The following is a 17,688-nucleotide window of genomic DNA, read 5'->3' on the forward strand; positions in this document are numbered from 1 at the left end:
TGGGGTGACCATTCTCACAATTGGTACATCTACAAGGCCACCACAATACCTAAGGATCAGGGAATACGGATGTTAGGAAGATTTTAAGTGTCAGCGAACTTATATGGCTGTTAAATAGTGTTTCTAGACATAAGGCAAATAGCATTCATGATATCTAAACAATGTATCTGCCTAAACATGACCCACATAATGACAACACTCAGCAGACATGTCAAGGTAGATGACAGAAGTGGGGGGGGGCAATTAGTATTGCATTCACATAGTAAATCATTTTCTGTACTTACTGGTATAAGTAATTTGACTATATTGCTTCTTGTTTATTTGTTTTATTTTGTTTTACTTTTGATGTATAAATATTGAACTATGATTGACAAAAAGAAGCTTCCAGGGGCTGGAGAGATGACACAGCAGTTAAGAGCATATTGATTGCTCTTCCAGGGGTCCTGGGTTCAATTCCCAGCACCCATATAGTAGCTAACAACTGTCTGTAACTCCAAGATCTGACATTCACACACAAACATAAGTGGAGGCAAAACACCAAAGCAAATAAGAATAAATTCCTTTAAATAAAAAAGTCTCCTTATCATTTATAGTTCAGAAATTTGAAAAAAGCATACTACAACTTATTAAATTTAGGCAGAGATACCCATTTTTTTACAGTCACACTCTAATAAAAGTTCTTTCTTTTTGTATTGAAGGTTTTTCCAGTTTAAAAATAACATTGGATTTATCCCATGCTTTTTCAGACCTAGGCCAGCTGGCCTTGGTGCGATCCCAATAGAACATCCCCATTGTCTTAGTGTGTGGGTGCACCCCTCGTGGTCCTGAGTTCCTTGCTCGTGCTCCGTCTCCTTCTGCTCCTGATTTGGACCTTGAGATTTCTGTCCGGTGCTCCCGTGTGGGTCTCTGTCTCTGTCTCCTTTCATCGCCTGATGAAGGTTAATATTCCTGAGGATGCCTATGTGTTTGTCTTTGGATTCACCTTATTTAGCTTCTCTAGGAACATGAATTATAGGCTCAATGTCCTTTATTTATGGCTAGAAACCAACTATGAGTGAGTACATCCCATGTTCCTCTTTTTGAAAAAGCATGGGATAAATCCAGACTAGCTGAACATAGCGGACAATGAGGAATACTGAGAACTCAAGAACAATTGCAGTGGGTTTTTGATCCTACTGCACGTACTGGCTTTGTGGGAGCCTAGGCAGTTTGAATGCTCACCTTAGGAGACCTGGATAGAGGTGGGCAGTCCTTGGGCTTCCCACAGGTCAGGGAACCCTGATTGCTCTTCGAGCAGATGAGAGGGGGGGGGACTTGATCGGGGGAGGGGGAGGGAAATGGGAAGCGGTTGTGGGGACGAGGCAGAAATTCTTAATAAATAAATAAATTAAAATAAAAAAAAAAAAAAAAAAAAAAAAAAAAATAAAAATAACATTGGGCATCAAGGGAACAATATTAACTAAGCATTATAAAAATGGCATCTTTTAATTGCTCATACCATTTTGGGGGATTTCAGATAATGATTCCAAGAATCACCTTCAAAACCAATTATAAAACACAAGGCAGCTTGAATATAAGTGGTTTTCTCATTAGTTGAACCCTATCATTTCTTTACCACATAGCATACTTCTAATTTTGTAGTAAGTACACCAAAGACAATCATAGTTCACCATGAATTAGATATATTTACTGATTACTTAATTTAAAGTTATAGCTATGTATAGTCACATATTAGAATAATACCAATTCAAAGCAAAACTTAGGTGATATCTAATTGATTCCTAAAATAGCAAATCTGTAATCCCACTTGTATTCCATAACATGAGTAACAGAAAACTGAACTTACTTCTACAGGAGAAAATGCTATGCCACATTCCACAGATGTGCCTTCCTCTACCTCTATGGCATACATATAAGGAGCATCAGTATTTTTGGACTCTCCTATAAAAGAATAAAACAATATAAGCCTATCTACGTATATGCATGTGTTTTGTGTGATATAGTGATATTATTTAATGTGAACCCTGAAGATGTCATCATTATATTCATAGCAATCAAAAGGCAACTACTAAAATATCAAAGGGTAAAGTTGGATAAAATTTCTCAGTAAACAAGGATTCTTCATTCCAACTTTATAAGACCAAACCTCGGATCAAAATATGCAAAATAGAATCAGAAAGTAAATAATAAAAATATTATCAAAAAATTCTTCCAAAGTTGAAAAAATATAGTAATATTCTGATGAAGGTGGAAAGGAATGAAGAGCAAGGTCAAAGGAAGTGACTTAGTCATTGGTCTCAGAATAGCTAAAAAGGAACTATGCAATGAAGGGGAAGCAAAGACAAACCAGGTCTTATTTGATCAACTGAAAAATCAAAAATTTACAAGACTATCAATTAATTGAAATGTCCAACATTTATTTCTGAGGAAACACTTGAAATTTCATTTCAGAAACATACATATGTACATATGTATATTAGATGCATTAGTATTAACTATTGCCACCCTATTATTGTAGAGTCTCAAAGAATATTAGTCATTCAAAACAAAATAATAAAAAGGAAACAATTTCACCAAAGAAAAATTCTTCTCAAAATGGGATTATTTCAAGAATAAAGATATGAGCAAATGTCTCGGGAGCAGGCCCAAGGCAGTGACTTCTGTGGGAACAGGCCGGGGCCAGGCCAGAACCAGGACCTCCACAGTACCAGGCACTAGCCAGGTATATCCACAGGAGCAGGCCCAAGCCAGTGACCTCTCTGGGTGCTAGCCTGGGCCAGCAACCTAAGCAGGACCAGGCCCTAGCCAGTTATGTCCATGTGAGAAGACCATAGACAGCAACTCCACAGGACCAGGACTGAGGCAGTGACCTCCTTAAAAGTAGGCCAAGCAAATGACCTCTGTGAGAGCAGGCCTGAATGACCACTGGAATTGCAGAGCGACCTCCAGGGTGACAGGAACTGTGGTCCCAGACTCCACATCAAGGAGTAACCATCTGACCCTTGGATCCAGTGCCACCTGGAAGACTGATCACCAGAGACATGATACCACCTATACCAATCAGAGGAAAAAATGGGTGGAAAATAAGATATTCCATAACCGAGCAAGATTTAACAAAAACCTAGCCACAAACCCAGCCCTACACAAAGACTAGAAGGAAAACCACAATGCCAGGAAGTCAGCTACAACCACAAAAACACAGACAATACATAATCTCACAGCTGCAAATCCCAAAGAAGGAAAAACACACACACACATTACCAACAAGGAAAACTAAAATAACAGGAACTAGCAGCTACTATCAATACCCCGTAATATAATATTAATATCCCTTAATATAAATGAGTTCAACTCACCTATAAAAAGAAACAGGCTAACAGATTGGATGTAAAAACAGAATCCCTCCTTCTGCTGCATACAAGAAACACACCTCAACCTCAAAGACAGACATCACCTAAGGGTAAAATATTTTCTAATCAAAAAAAAAAAACACTTTGAGATATCATCTTACACCTGTCAGAATGGCTAAAATCAAAAACACCAATGATAGCCTTTGCTGAAGAGGCTGTGGAGGAAGGGGTACCCTCATCCATTGCTGGTGGGAATGCAAACTTATGCAACCACTTTGGAAATCAGTGTGGAGATTTCTCAGGAAATTCGGGATCAACCTACCCCAGGACCCAGAAATACCACTCTTGGGAATATACCCAAGAGATGCTCCATCATATTACAAAAGCATTTGTTCAACTATGTTCATAGCAGCATTATTTGTAATAGCCAGAACCTGGAAACAACCTAGATGTCCTTCAATGGAAGAATGGATAAAGAAAGTGTGGAATATATACACATTAGAGTACTACTCAGTGGGAAAAAAAAATAATGACTTCTCGAATTTTGCATGCAAATGGATGGAAATAGAAAACACTATCTTGAGTGAGGTAAGCCAGACCCAAAAAGATGAACATGGGATGTACTCACTCATAATTGGTTTCTAGCCATAAATAAAGGATATTAAGTCTATAATTTGTGATCCTAAAGAAGCTAAATAAGAAGGTGAACCCAAAGAAAAACATATAGTTATCCTCCTGGATATGGGAAGTAGACAAGATTGCCGGGCAAAAAATTGGGATCTTGGAGGTGGGGTGGGATGGGGAGATGGGGAGAGAAAAGTGAGAAGGGGAGGATGGGGAAATGGGATTGTTGGCATAAAGGAAGGGTGGATATGGGAGCAGGGAAGTATATATCTTAATTAAGGGAGCCATCTTAGGGTTGGCAATAGACTTGAACCTAGAGGGGCTCCCAGTTTCCCAGGGCGATGTCCCCAGTTAGCTCCTTGGACAGCTGAGGAGAGGGAACCTGAAATGGCCCTATCCTATAGCCATACTGATGAATATCTTTCATATCACCATAGAACCTTCATCTGGCGATGGATGGAGATAGAGACAGAGACCCACACTGGAGCACCGGAATGAGCTCCCAAGGTCGCAATGAGGAGCAGAAGGAGGGAGAACATGAGGAAGGAAGTCAGGATCACGAGGGGTGTACCCACCCACTGAGACAGTGGGGGTGATCTATTGGGAGATCACCAAGGACAGCTGGACTGGGACTGAAAAAGCATGGGATAAAACTGGACTCTCTGAATATGGCAGACTATGAGGGCTGATGAGAAGCCAAGGACAATGGCACTGGGTTTTGATCCTATTTCATGTTCTGGCTTTGTGGGAGCCTAGCCAGTTTGGATGCTCACCTTCCTAGACATGGATGGAGGGGGGAGGACCTTGGACTTTCCACAGGGCAGGGAACCCTGACTGCTCTTTGGACTGGAGAGGGAGGGGGAGAGAAGTGGGAGCAGGGGGAGAGAAGTGGGAGGAGGGGGAAAGAAATGGGAGGATGAGAGGAGGCGAAATTTTTTTTCAATAAAAATAATAATAATAATAAAAAGAATCAAATAATAATAATAATAATTTAAAAAAAAACTAAGAAACAAGCTGGTGTAGCTATCCCAATATGTAACAAAATAGACTTGAAACAAAAAATCAATCAAAAGGGGAAAAGAAGACATTTTATATTTGTCACAGGAAAAATCCATCAAGAGGAAATCGCAATACTAATCATCTGTGCCTCAAATACACAGGCACTGTCATATGAAAACAAAACAAAACAAAACCAACACTACTAAAGCTTAAACCATACACTAAACCCCAAACACTAATAGTGAGAGACTTTAACACCCCACTATCACCACTGACCGGGTCTGCCAGACAGAAACTTAACAGAGAAATCAGGGAACTAACAGATGTTACGTCTCAAATGGGATTTTGAGACATCTATGGAACATTCCATCCAAACATAAAAAAAAATATACCTTCTTCTCAGCACCTCATGGAAACTTCTCAAAAATTGATCACTTACTAGGTCACAAAGAAAACTTGAAAAGATACAAAAAAAGTTGTAATAACACCATGTATCTTACTGGATCACCATGTCTTATATTCAGAATTCAACAGAAACACTAATTTTTAAAAGCTCACAAACACATGGAAAATAAACAATGCTCACCTGAGTCACAAATAAGTCAGAGAAGAAATAAAGAAAAAAAAAATTAAAGACTTCCTAAAATTCAACAAAAATGACCACACAATGAAATACCAAAATTTTTGGGACACAATGAAAGCAGTGTTAAGAGGAAAGCTCATAGCACTAAGTGCCTATATAAACAAACTGGAAAAATCTCACACTAGTGAGTTAACAGAACACCTGAAAACTCTAGAACAAAAATAAGCAAAGTCACTCAAGAGCAGGAAATAATCAAATTGAGAGCTAAAATCAACAAAATAGAAACAAAGAAAACAATACAAAGAACCAATGAGACAAAGAATTGGTTCTTAAAGAAAATCAACAAAACAGACAAACCTTTATCCAAATTAACCAAAAGGCACAGAGAGAATATCCAAATTAACAAAATCAGAAATGAAAAGTGTAACATAACAACAAACATGGGGAAAATCCAGAGAATCATCAGCACATATTTTGAAAACTTATACTCCACAAAAGTGAAAAATTTAAAAGAAATGGACAATTTCTTTATAAATACCACTTTCCAAAATTAAATCAAGACCAGACAAGCAAATTCAATAGGCCTATAACTGCTAAAGAAATAGTCATCAAAACCTTCCAAACAAAAAAAAAAAAAGCCCAGGACCAAATGGCTTTAGCATAGAATTCTACAAGATTTTCAAAGAAGAACTAATACTTATACACCTCAAATTGTTCCACAAAATAGAAACAGAGGAACATTGCCAAACTCTTTTTATGAGGCTACAATTACCCTGATACCCAAACAATACAAAGACATTACTAAGAAAGAGAATTACAAACCAATCCCCCTCATGAACGTTGATGCAAAAATATTCAATAAATACTGGTTAACCTATTCCAAGAACACATCACAAAAATCATCCACCATGGAATATACTTAAATAAAATAAAGGCAATATACAGCATGCATATTGCCAACATCAAACTAATTGGAGAGAAACTCAAATTGATCCCACTGAAATCAGGAGTAAGACAAGGTTGTCCACTCTCTACATATCTATTCCATATGGTTCTTGAGTTGTTAGCTAGAGCAGTAAGACAACAAAAGGAGATCAAGGGAATAAAAAATCGTAAAAGAAGCAGTCAAATTCTCACTATTTGCTGATGATATGATAGTTTACATAAGCAACACCAAATATTCTACCAAGGAACTTCTTCAACTCATGAACACTTTCTGTAATGTGGTGGGATACAAGATTAACTCAAAAAAAGAAATCAGTAGCCCTCTTTTACACAGATGATAAATTGGCTGAGAAAGAAATCAGAGAAACATCACCCTTCACAATAGCCACAAATAGCATAAAATATATTAGAGTAACTCTAACCAAACAAGTGATAACCTGTACGACAAGAACTTTAAATCTTTGAAGAAAGAAACTGAAGAAAACACCAGCAAATGGAAAGATCCTCTATGCTTTTACATTATCAGGGCCTGTCCGTTCGTTCCTGGTAGTTCAGAATTGAAATAACCATACAGAAACTATATTATTTACAATACTGTTTGGCCAATAGCTTAAGCGTCTGTTTAGCAAGCTCTTATCCATTTCTCTTAATTTGTGTAGGACCAATAGGCTTTGCCTCAGTGGCAAGGTTCAGGCACAATTATCTCCTGCAGTGACTACATGGTGTCTCACTGACTCAGCCTACTCTTCCTATACATCTTTTACAGCCTGGCAATCTTCTGTTGAGCTATTGGCGAAAGCCAGCTTCTTTATTAAGCAATGGCAATAAAACATATTCATAGCATATAGAGCAGAATCACACATCACTCTTAGGAAGATAGAATTACCGTAGTAAAAATATCAATCTTACCAAAAGCAATCTAGAGATTCAATGCAATGCCCAGCAAAATCCATCAAAATTCTTCACAGACTCCAAAAGAACAATATTCAACTTCATATGGAAAAGCAAAAAACTCATGATAGCCTAAACAATCCTTTCTGGAGGAATCACAAATCCTGATTTCAAACTCTACTGTGGTATTGGCATAAAAACAGACAGGAGTACCAATGGAACTGAATCAAAGATCCAGATATCAATCCCCATGCCTATGAACACATGAGTTTTGACAAAGAAGCAAAAAAAACATAAAATGGAAAAAAGCATATTCAACAAATGTTGCTGGAAAAACTGGGTATCAACATGAAGAATGAAAAGAGATCCATATCTGTTGCCATGCACAAAACTCAAGTCCAAATGGATTAAAGACCTCAACATAAAACCAACCACACTAAACTTAATAGAAGAGAAAGTGAGACGTTCACTTAAACACAATGACACAGGAGATCACTTACTATCTTACACCCCAATAACACATAGACTGAGAGCAACAATTAATAAATGGGACCTCCTGAAACTGAGAAACATCTGTAAAGCAAAGGATAAGGTCAAAAAGATAGAATGGCAGCCTACACAATGGGAACAGATCTTTATAAACCCCACATTGAACAGAAGGCTGATCTCCAAAATAAGCTATTAACTCAAGAAATTGAACATCAAAAGAACAAATTATCCAATAAAAAGGTAGGGTACAGACCTAAAAACTATCAACAGAGGAATCTAAAATGGCTGAAAGACACTTAGGAAATGCTCAACATCCTTAGCCACCAGAGAAATGCAAATCAAAACAACTCTGAGATTACATCTTAATCCTGTCAGAATGGCCAAGATCAAAAACACTGATGACAACTTTTATGCTGGAGAGGTTGTGGGGTAAAGGGAACACTCCTCCACTGCTGGTGGGAGTGCAAACTGGTATAACCTTCTTGGAAATCAGTATGGCGATTTCTCGGAATATTAGGAAACAACATATCTCAAGACCCAGCACTACCACTTTTGGGTATATACTCAAAGGATGCTCAATAATACTACAAGGACATGTGTTTAACTATGTTCATAGTAGCAGTATTTGTTCATTAGCAGTGAGAACCTGGAAACAACCTCAATGCTCCTCGACTGAAGAGTGGATAAGGAAGATGTGGTAGGTTTACACAATTGAGTACTACACAGAAGAAAAAATAATGACATCTTGAAATTTGCAGGCAAGTGGATGGATCTAGAAAACATCATGATGAGTGAGGTTACCCAGACCCAGAAAGACAAATATCATATGTACTCCCTCCTTCATAATTGAGTTTTAGAAATAAAGCAAAATAAACCAGCCTATAAATAGTAATCCCAGAAAACCTAGACAACAAAGAGGAACCTAAGTTAGACATACGTGGATCTATTCTACAAGGGAAGTAGAAAAAGACAAGATCTCCTGAGTAAATTGACAGTGTGAGGATCATGGGAGAGGGTAGAAGGCGAGGACAGAGTAAGGGAGGGGAGTGGAGAAAAATATATAGGTCAATAAAAACAGTAAAAAAGAAAGCACACAGAAAAGAATAAAGCTATTAGGCAAAAATATAATTGTTGCACAGAAACTAATTGCTAAACGTTCAAGTGAGAATTGCAGTAGAACCACTCTTCTTTACACTAAACACTCTTTTAAAGTCTAATTTGTTCATAACATTTACCTCATTGCCGGGCGATGGTGGCGCACGCCTTTAATCCCAGCACTCGGGAGGCAGAGGCAGGCGGATCTCTGTGAGTTCGAGACCAGCCTGGTCTACAGAGCTAGTTCCAGGACAGGCTCCAAAGCCACAGAGAAACCCTGTCTCGAAAAACCAAAAAAAAAAAAAAAAAAAAAAAAAAAAAAAAAACATTTACCTCATTAATCTGGGAATAATAAATTTTAATTGTCTCTATCTGAAAATCAAATTCAGCAACTTACTCCATCCTTCTCACTCAAATTCACTTACCTATGTTATGATAGGCAAACCATGGAACAAATGAGTCCATTGATTATATACTAACACTAGAACTTTTTTGGCCCGGGAAAATATACAGAATATACCAATATGAAACATCAAAGAATAGCTAACTAGGGCAGATACATAACTACAAAATAAGGTAGTTTAGCTAAACAAATATTTATTAAACACACACACACACACACACACACATATATATATATATATTTATATATATATATATATATTATAAAATAAATATTTCCTGTTGCTCTCTGGTATATTTTTCTTTACATGATCATGTTCTCATATTAATTATGTGCCTAGTACTAGAATAAACAACTTTACTAAAAACTAAAATTATAAATATGGTATTGTACCTTATGGAATAAGCACACTATTAAGGTGAAAACAAAAAACAAAACATGTACATAGATTCCTCTACTAACTGGAAAAATCTGGCTATTTTCATAGTAAAGTAAAAAAAAAAAACAAGTAGATTTCCATCTACTTAACAGTTCAAATGAGACTACCAATTACCCATAGGACACAGAAGATGCAACAAGTTTAAAAGGCGCACCCACCCACTGAGACGGTAGGGCTGATCTATTGGGAGATCACCAAGGCCAGCTGGACTGGGACTGAAAAAGCATGGGATAAAACCGGACTCTCTGAACATGGCGAACAATGAGGACTGATGAGAAGCCAAGGACAATGGCACTGGGTTTTGATCCTACGTCATGTTCTGGCTTTGTGGGAGCCTAGCCAGTTTGGATGCTCACCTTCCTAGACCTGGATGGAGGGGGGCGGGGACCATGGACTTCTCACAGGGTAGGGAACCCTGACTGCTCTTTGGACTGGAGAGGGAGGGGGAGGCAAGTGGGGGGTGGGGAGTAGAGGGAGGGGGAGGGAAAAGGGAGGCAGGGAGGAGGCGGAAAATTTTAATAATAAAAAAAGAAAAGAAAAAAAGACAGTAAGACCTCAAGGAGCATTGAGACAGGGTATGTATTATTCTAGGAGAATGCAAATTCAGTGCTATTGAGATGTATAATATAGTATGGGTTTAAAACACAGTCTATGGTGACTACACTGACCAGAAACTAGAATGAAAAGGTCAAGTTGTACATAAATCTATGTAAACATTACTTTTCCCATAAGTCACTCTATCAAATATTATTTAAAGAATTTTGTTGGAAAGCAGTAAGCTGGAAAATATAGTCATTTATCTGTTAAAATATTTATGAGATAAATTTTCAGAATGGTTTTTAAAAGTGTTTCGTTGTTCCTACCTATTAAAATCAACTAATGTGCTTTGTTTACTTTGTGCAGCCTGTTGCTCTGAAACACTGCTATTGGTAAAAGGAAACTGATAGAGCTTTGTAAGTAGAGAAATGTGATCAAATCTTTGAATGCAATTCTCTGTGGAACAGGTATAAGGAGAAAGGGTTGGAAACAGGAATGCATTCGAAAAGATAACTTAGTGTCCTTGAAGAGAGTCTTGAACTAGAGGCAAGAAAAGCACTCTGCCAGGCAGCTTGCCAAAAATTGTCAAGAAGAATTGAGTAATGGAACAAAGGGGCACGGGTACCCATGATAAAGTGACAAAAGGCTAATACTTGGTTCAACATATGTATTTTAATAAATGAACATAAATTTCATGTAGATTCCAAACAGTCTACTCTAAATTGTCATGGACAACTAAATTCAAACACAGAGTGCCTAATTAATCATGATTCGACTCCAGAATTTTCTTCTTAGAACTGAACTCTCAGCTACCTGAATCTTAGAATTAAAATTCAGAGATGATTGGAAGTTCCCCCCTCATTCTCAATACATGCATCTATTGTATCATGAGGTCAGGTAATTCCTCTTTTCTCTGTTTTGTACTCCCTTCCAATTGCAAGTTCCCCTGCCTGTGTCCAGAGCTATCACCACTTCTCACTCTTGTGGCTACTGCATCTATCTCCCTATCTTCCTCCCAGCACCTTATCAATTGAACTCCATAAGAAAAACCCAAGCCTAATTATGTCATTGCCTGCATGTAAATTCTGTAATTGTTCTGCTTAATGTCTAAGACAAAAGTTCACAGAGGCTTTAATCCCAACACCTGAGAGGCAGAGACAGATGGCTCTCTTTGAGATTAGCCTCATCTATAGAGGGTATTCCAAGCCAGCCAGGCTATAAGCCTGTCTCATAAAATAAAATGAATCTGGAAAGGTACCTTCATAAATTTGGTTTCATGTTCCAATTACGAATGACAGTAACTTCTTATTAGGACTTTACTCCCATTCCTTCATATATATCCTTGTTCATATTCTTTCAATTCCTTAAGATGTGTAAAGTATCAATGTTCTGAAAACTGAGTCTAGACTATGTTCTGAACAATGTATATTGCTTTAACACAATAGGAGGAACTGTCTTGTATTATTAGTCATGTTACATGGTAAAAATCTGATTTTTTACTTACTTATGTAGCCACCATTTGTCACCTTGACCTAATATCATATTTCTTTGCTTTATCTTGACTTCTCCAAAACAATAAGTAAAGCTTCCTTGCTACTTCTCCTGACTAAGTTCCACCATAGAAAGCACCAGCAAAAATAGTCCAAAGCAGGGAGTGAGAAAAAGTCAAATATTTATCCTTCTACTCCTTCACAAGTCTTGGTTGCAGTTCTACCAAAGGCTGCATTGCTTTGTCATTGTAGAACTTAATTAGCTGCCTTATTGTACATAATATCATATTCTCCTAGATTGTCAACGTACTTTTCCTCTTGTTCCTTCAGGATTAGAGATAACAGCAGCTTCCACTCACTTTCTGTTTCTTTTAATACTGCCCTAAACTCCACACACAATTCATTTTCTAAGATCGTTTTAGTTAAACCCTCTCAGTGAATCATCTACTTGTTTCTGAGATTCTAACAGATAACCTTACTTTTCACTTCTTAAGATCACAGAAAATGTCTTAGTTACCTTATAGATTTAGTCTAATGTTTAGTATAAATTAGGATTTAGGAGCTATTTACTGATGGAGAATTAACTAAGTCAATTGGAAGAACACTTTTTCTGTAAGGGTTCAAATAAATACTCTATACTTTGTGGGAAATGATTTCTGACCAAACTCTTCAATTCTGTCCTTTTAGCATGAAAGCTGCAAAAAGAAAAAGCCAAATACATCTATATTCTAATAAAACTTTGTTTATAAGTTCAAATCAGATTTGCCCCACAAGGCTTAGTTACTAACTTCTGAATTAAAAAAAGAAACAATACACTCCTAAAAGTATATACTTCATTTAAGCCAGAATAAACATATTGACTCCTGACATGAGTAAACGTAGAGGGAAGACTGCATATAATTTTGAGAACATAAATTAACAATTATATTTTCAGTTATAGCATAATCATTTATATGCCATAATTGCTATATGAAGCTAATTAATAAAAACAACTATGTATCATGCTGTGAAAGTGTTCTAATAATACAACATACTTAAATTAATAAAATCATAACAAATATGGAACATAACTGAACTGCCATTGTCATATGTTTTTAATGATTTTACCTTAGACATTTTAAAACTACTTTACTTTATCTTATTGCAGTATAAAACATATACCTGGATTCCCCTTAAAATCCATTGCAAAAAGTGGGAAGTCTTTTAGATTAAACTCCACTTTGGCCCTTGTCACACCTTTGTTTTTTATTAAAAATGGAATAACTTCTGTAGTGCCAACATAGGTGCCACTGAAATTAAATACATTCTAAAATCAAAAAAGGAAATAAAAATTAGAAAGTAGAACGATGTTTTACAAATATGTATAGTCAAATTTGCAGTTTGATATTTGTCATGGTGATTAACTGCCAAATGTATCTCTATAAAACTTTTATCTTTCTCTTCCCTACATCCTACATGTAAAATACCAAACCCCGATAAACTTGTTCTTCATCCTTTTTACTAGATTGAATCTGTTTGATAATTGTATATAGTCATATGCAATAGTTTCTAGATTTTTATTTTCAAAAATGCTTCCCTTCAATAACTGAGTCACAAACTCCCTCATTTATATTTCCTACCATCAACAGGACAAGGTTCAAGTTCATCGGCAGTACTCAAAGTTTTCCAAGTTCTTCAGTGTCCCATATTCTAGCCTCATCTAAGCTCTCTGCTCATTATAAAACTTATTATTTCAGTAAGCTTTGATTTTGCATTTCAAACTAACTCTAGATATTAAAACCTTAATCATGGTGTTTCTACTGCCAGAAAGACCCTTCTCCAAAATGTAGTTATCTAAAAAGCTCAAATAAACCACAATTAATTACACTGTGGTAAAAGTGACTTATTCCTTATGCTTATCTTCCTGGTAACATCATAATATCTGTTCACATATCTGATTCTTATATTTAAGAACAGGATTCATTTTCAAAGACAAGCACATGTCTTTTTGTCCTTGTGTGTATCCATGTCTATATGTACACTAGATGCTTTCTGAATGTACATGAACTCATGTTCATATACCAAGTATGTGACTCATTATAGAGTTACTATAAGATCAATTCCTTAGCAAATGAAGCACACAGAACATTAAAAGGACACAGTGACAACAATTTTGTAATATTGTGTAAAATACTTAATTACTATCAAAGACAATTGTTTCATTTAAAATATCAACCTATTGCTGTTGTTACCACTATTACTTAAAAATGATTTTCATAAAACGTCAAGGCTGGTATCTAATTTTTAATCCTTCAACATTAGCCTAGTCGATGTTACAATCACCAAAATTGGAGAGTAAATTATTTTTAAATTTTAAAATAATAAGGACTTACTTATAAATACAGTAAAGTAATATAACTTATTCTATTAATAGTAATGTGTAGTGTGTCCCAAAATTGATTTAGCATGAGAAAATAGAGTAATAAAATCCTCAATGTTCAATATTTCCCATAGAGTATACTATATAAAAAGAAAAGATAGTATTGAATTTTTCATTTTCCCTTTTAATGAAATATAATATTTTTCACTCACAACACATCCTGATTATGGTTTCCCTTTCTTCTGCTCCTATGAATTCCTCTGCCTGTTCCCTCCCATCTGGATCTACCCCACTATTATTAGATAACAAAATGATTTCTATAGGAAATAATAAAATAAAATTAAATTATTGTAAGGCAAAAATACTAGAATTGGGCAAAGCAAACAGAAATATAAGAGCCTAAGAACAAGCCCAAAAAACAGAGGTCCACTTGTTCACACACTAAAGAATGCAATAAAATCAACAAACTGGAAGCCAAGATACATATGCAAAGGACCTTATGTAGAACAAGGCAGGCCCTCATTGTGCATGCTGTCTTGGTCTCTGTGAGTTCTATGTTGATCATGTTGATTTAGAAGCCCTTGTTTTCTTGGGCCCATCCCCTCCAGCTCTCCATCTTCAATAATCATCACAATTTTAAATAAGCTGGATGCCTGTTGATCTACGTATCTCAGGCATTTTTTTAAATTTATTTTTTATTGAATAAAAATTTCCGCCTCCTCCCAGCCTCCCATTTCCCTGCGACCTCCTCTCACTCCTCTCTCCCTCCCCCCACTCCTCTCTCCCTCCCTCTCCAGTCTGAAGAGGCTTTTATCACTGAACAAACAATAGGAATCAGAAACTAAAGTCTGACATTGGATTTTTGTTGTACAATTAAAGTACAGACTGACACTGAGGTACTGTGGCAGCCAGTTAAGCTATATAATCAATGTATTTTATAACTTAGCATCATAATGGCACCAAGTAATGGGGGAACAATTGCAAGAAAAAAAGTTGCGAATAATCTAAAATAATAGGATAACAGCTTATGGTGAAAGGGCTATCTGAGTATAAGAAGTTGATAATATCTTACAAGTGTCACAATGGAAGAATATGAAGGCCTCTTTTGAATGCCTAATAAAGGCTTCTTTGGGCAAATGGATCAGAATATATCCTTTGGAGCTCATTTTAAAAGATAAAAAGGTGTGTATCTGTACATGTGTATGTACGCCTGTGTGTTTGTCTGTGTGAATATATGTGTGTGTGTCAAGTAAGTATGCACACTATCAATTGTAGAACAGGTACTGTTTATGTATAGATAATATTTTGAAAAGTGATGTCAGTATAGGCCATAAAATTAAAATTAAGACTATGTGAGGAATCTATACTCATTAGATATACTCATTAGATGAACCTTTTACATCTCATAATACAACTTATGGCACACTAAAAAATGGAGCAATAGAAATGAAAGTAATATGATATTTTAGAAATTATCTAGTGGGGGCTGGAGAGATGGTCCAGCAGATAAAAGCACTGGCTGTTCTTCTAGAGATCCTGAATTAAATTCCCAGCAACCACATGGTGGCTCACAATCATCTATAGTGGGATCTGATGCCCTCTTCTGGGATAAGGTCTTACATGTGGATAGGGCACTCATACACATAAAAGAAATAAATTTTATAAAAACAAATAAGCAGGGAATAAAAGAATGCAAAAAAGGGAATTGTCTTGTGAAGAAAAACATGAACAAATACTGCATTCCAGGAAGCTTTTGTACCTAATATGACCTGACATGGTAACACCGGTTACAACAAGAGCCAGAAATAAACAGATGGAAGAACAATGAAATGAAGACTAATTATAGTATGTTCATATAAATAATCTTTATGCAACAGTGATAAAAAATCCACTAGTTTAATACAACCTAAATAAATACTGGAAACACAATATTCAATTAAAGACAACAAACACTTTTTTGTCATAAAACCTAAAACCAGACAAATTAAACCAATACTTCAGATGGTTAAAGGTGAAGGATCATCTCTTATGAAGGAAGAGAATATAATGAAACCATTTTAATACTACTGATAGTTTTCTCACACCTAAGTTCAGTGTTTAATTCTTAAAAATTTCAGTATTCTGCTTCATCAGTTACATTTATATTACATGTATTAACTAATATATGTAAAATTACTACACAGAAAAGTATCTATAAACATAACTGGACTGACTAGGGGCATGTCACCATCACACCCATAAATTAAGCAAAGGAGCAAGGGGCATACTCACAGGTAAGAGTTCAACATCAGCAATTTCAACAGATCCACCAATCCTAAGATCTATAACATTTGCACGATGAATAGCAACCTTATTTAAAAAAATAGAAAATCTTGTAAAAATTACATTAAAATATAGTCAAATATAGATAAAATTCCCATGTCCCCTCCTATGGCACTTTATAATGCAAATTATATATGTGTGTGAATGTATATGTATATACATATTCTTATTTATTATGACAGTTATTAGCACTTTTCTTCTTTGGCAAGTTGATACTGCTTGTAAACTTAGTGTTCAACTATTAGATATCAAATAGCTTATGAATTTGAATGGGAGAGTAATGTGTATTTGACTAGACCTGACTATAATTCTCTGTAACTCATTTTTTCTTATCTAGTAACAACAGATTACTCAAAATAATAAAAGTATGGTTGAATGATAAATACTTTGTTCCATAGAAATATGCTAATAGACACAGTATCCATGAATACAAGTCAAATTATTGTTTAGAACTAATGTAGTATTTAATTATACTACCTTCTTTTTAAATATTTGGTATACTATGGCATAACTCTCTCAAGAAACTTAATTTCAAAGTACAGAAAACTAACATTCAGAAGGGCCAATGTTTTGTCTTTGGGGGTCCATAAATTTGAATGCCAGCATAATTAAACCTGACCTCTAGCCTGCCTGAATATTGAGTCTTCAACAAGAAGATTAAGATAGTAAACAAAAATCAAATAACTTCAAAGAAAAGGAAAGTCTAATGAGACCATTCAGGAGTAGGGGAAAGGGGCAAGGAGTTCTGTCTAGGGAGAGAGAGACAAGGGCAAAGGAAAAATTAGAGGGTGGTTTCTAACTGGGGCAGGGAGTGGGCAATACAGAGGAAAGGAAAGAGCAGAGGTAAATAACATTGTTTGAAAGAGTCGTAAAGAAACATTTTACAAATGCGCATTAAAGTACACATACTATACACCCACACACAAATATATGTGTGTAATATACATATTCTCATACAGATTATTACATACGTGATATATATATATATATAGTCATCTAAATTACATATATGATAATGCAAATGCTCTCCTAAGGAAACAAAGACAATATAACAGAAACCTAGATCCAAGCACGATAAAATTCCCTTTGAATTGTTGTTGAAAAGAGTCTACAAAACTTCCAAAACAACATGGTTGCCTCCCAAATCTTGACAGTAAGATTT

General features: G+C 35.8%; 1 protein-coding gene across 1 annotated transcript in view; it reads right to left on the reverse strand.

Moving 5' to 3' along the window:
- Positions 1-17,688, reverse strand: part of Cfap47 (cilia and flagella associated protein 47) — a 279,387-nt gene that overhangs the window by 215,875 nt on the left and 45,824 nt on the right. Inside the window, 3 exon segments of the mRNA XM_041642780.1 lie at positions 1,847-1,941; positions 13,007-13,151; positions 16,476-16,553. Coding sequence (XP_041498714.1) covers positions 1,847-1,941; positions 13,007-13,151; positions 16,476-16,553 — 318 coding nt within the window.

Source organism: Microtus oregoni, unplaced genomic scaffold (genome assembly GCF_018167655.1).
Source record: "Microtus oregoni isolate MIOR12 unplaced genomic scaffold, Mior012 000079F_003, whole genome shotgun sequence".
NCBI classification, from domain to species: Eukaryota; Metazoa; Chordata; class Mammalia; order Rodentia; family Cricetidae; genus Microtus; species Microtus oregoni.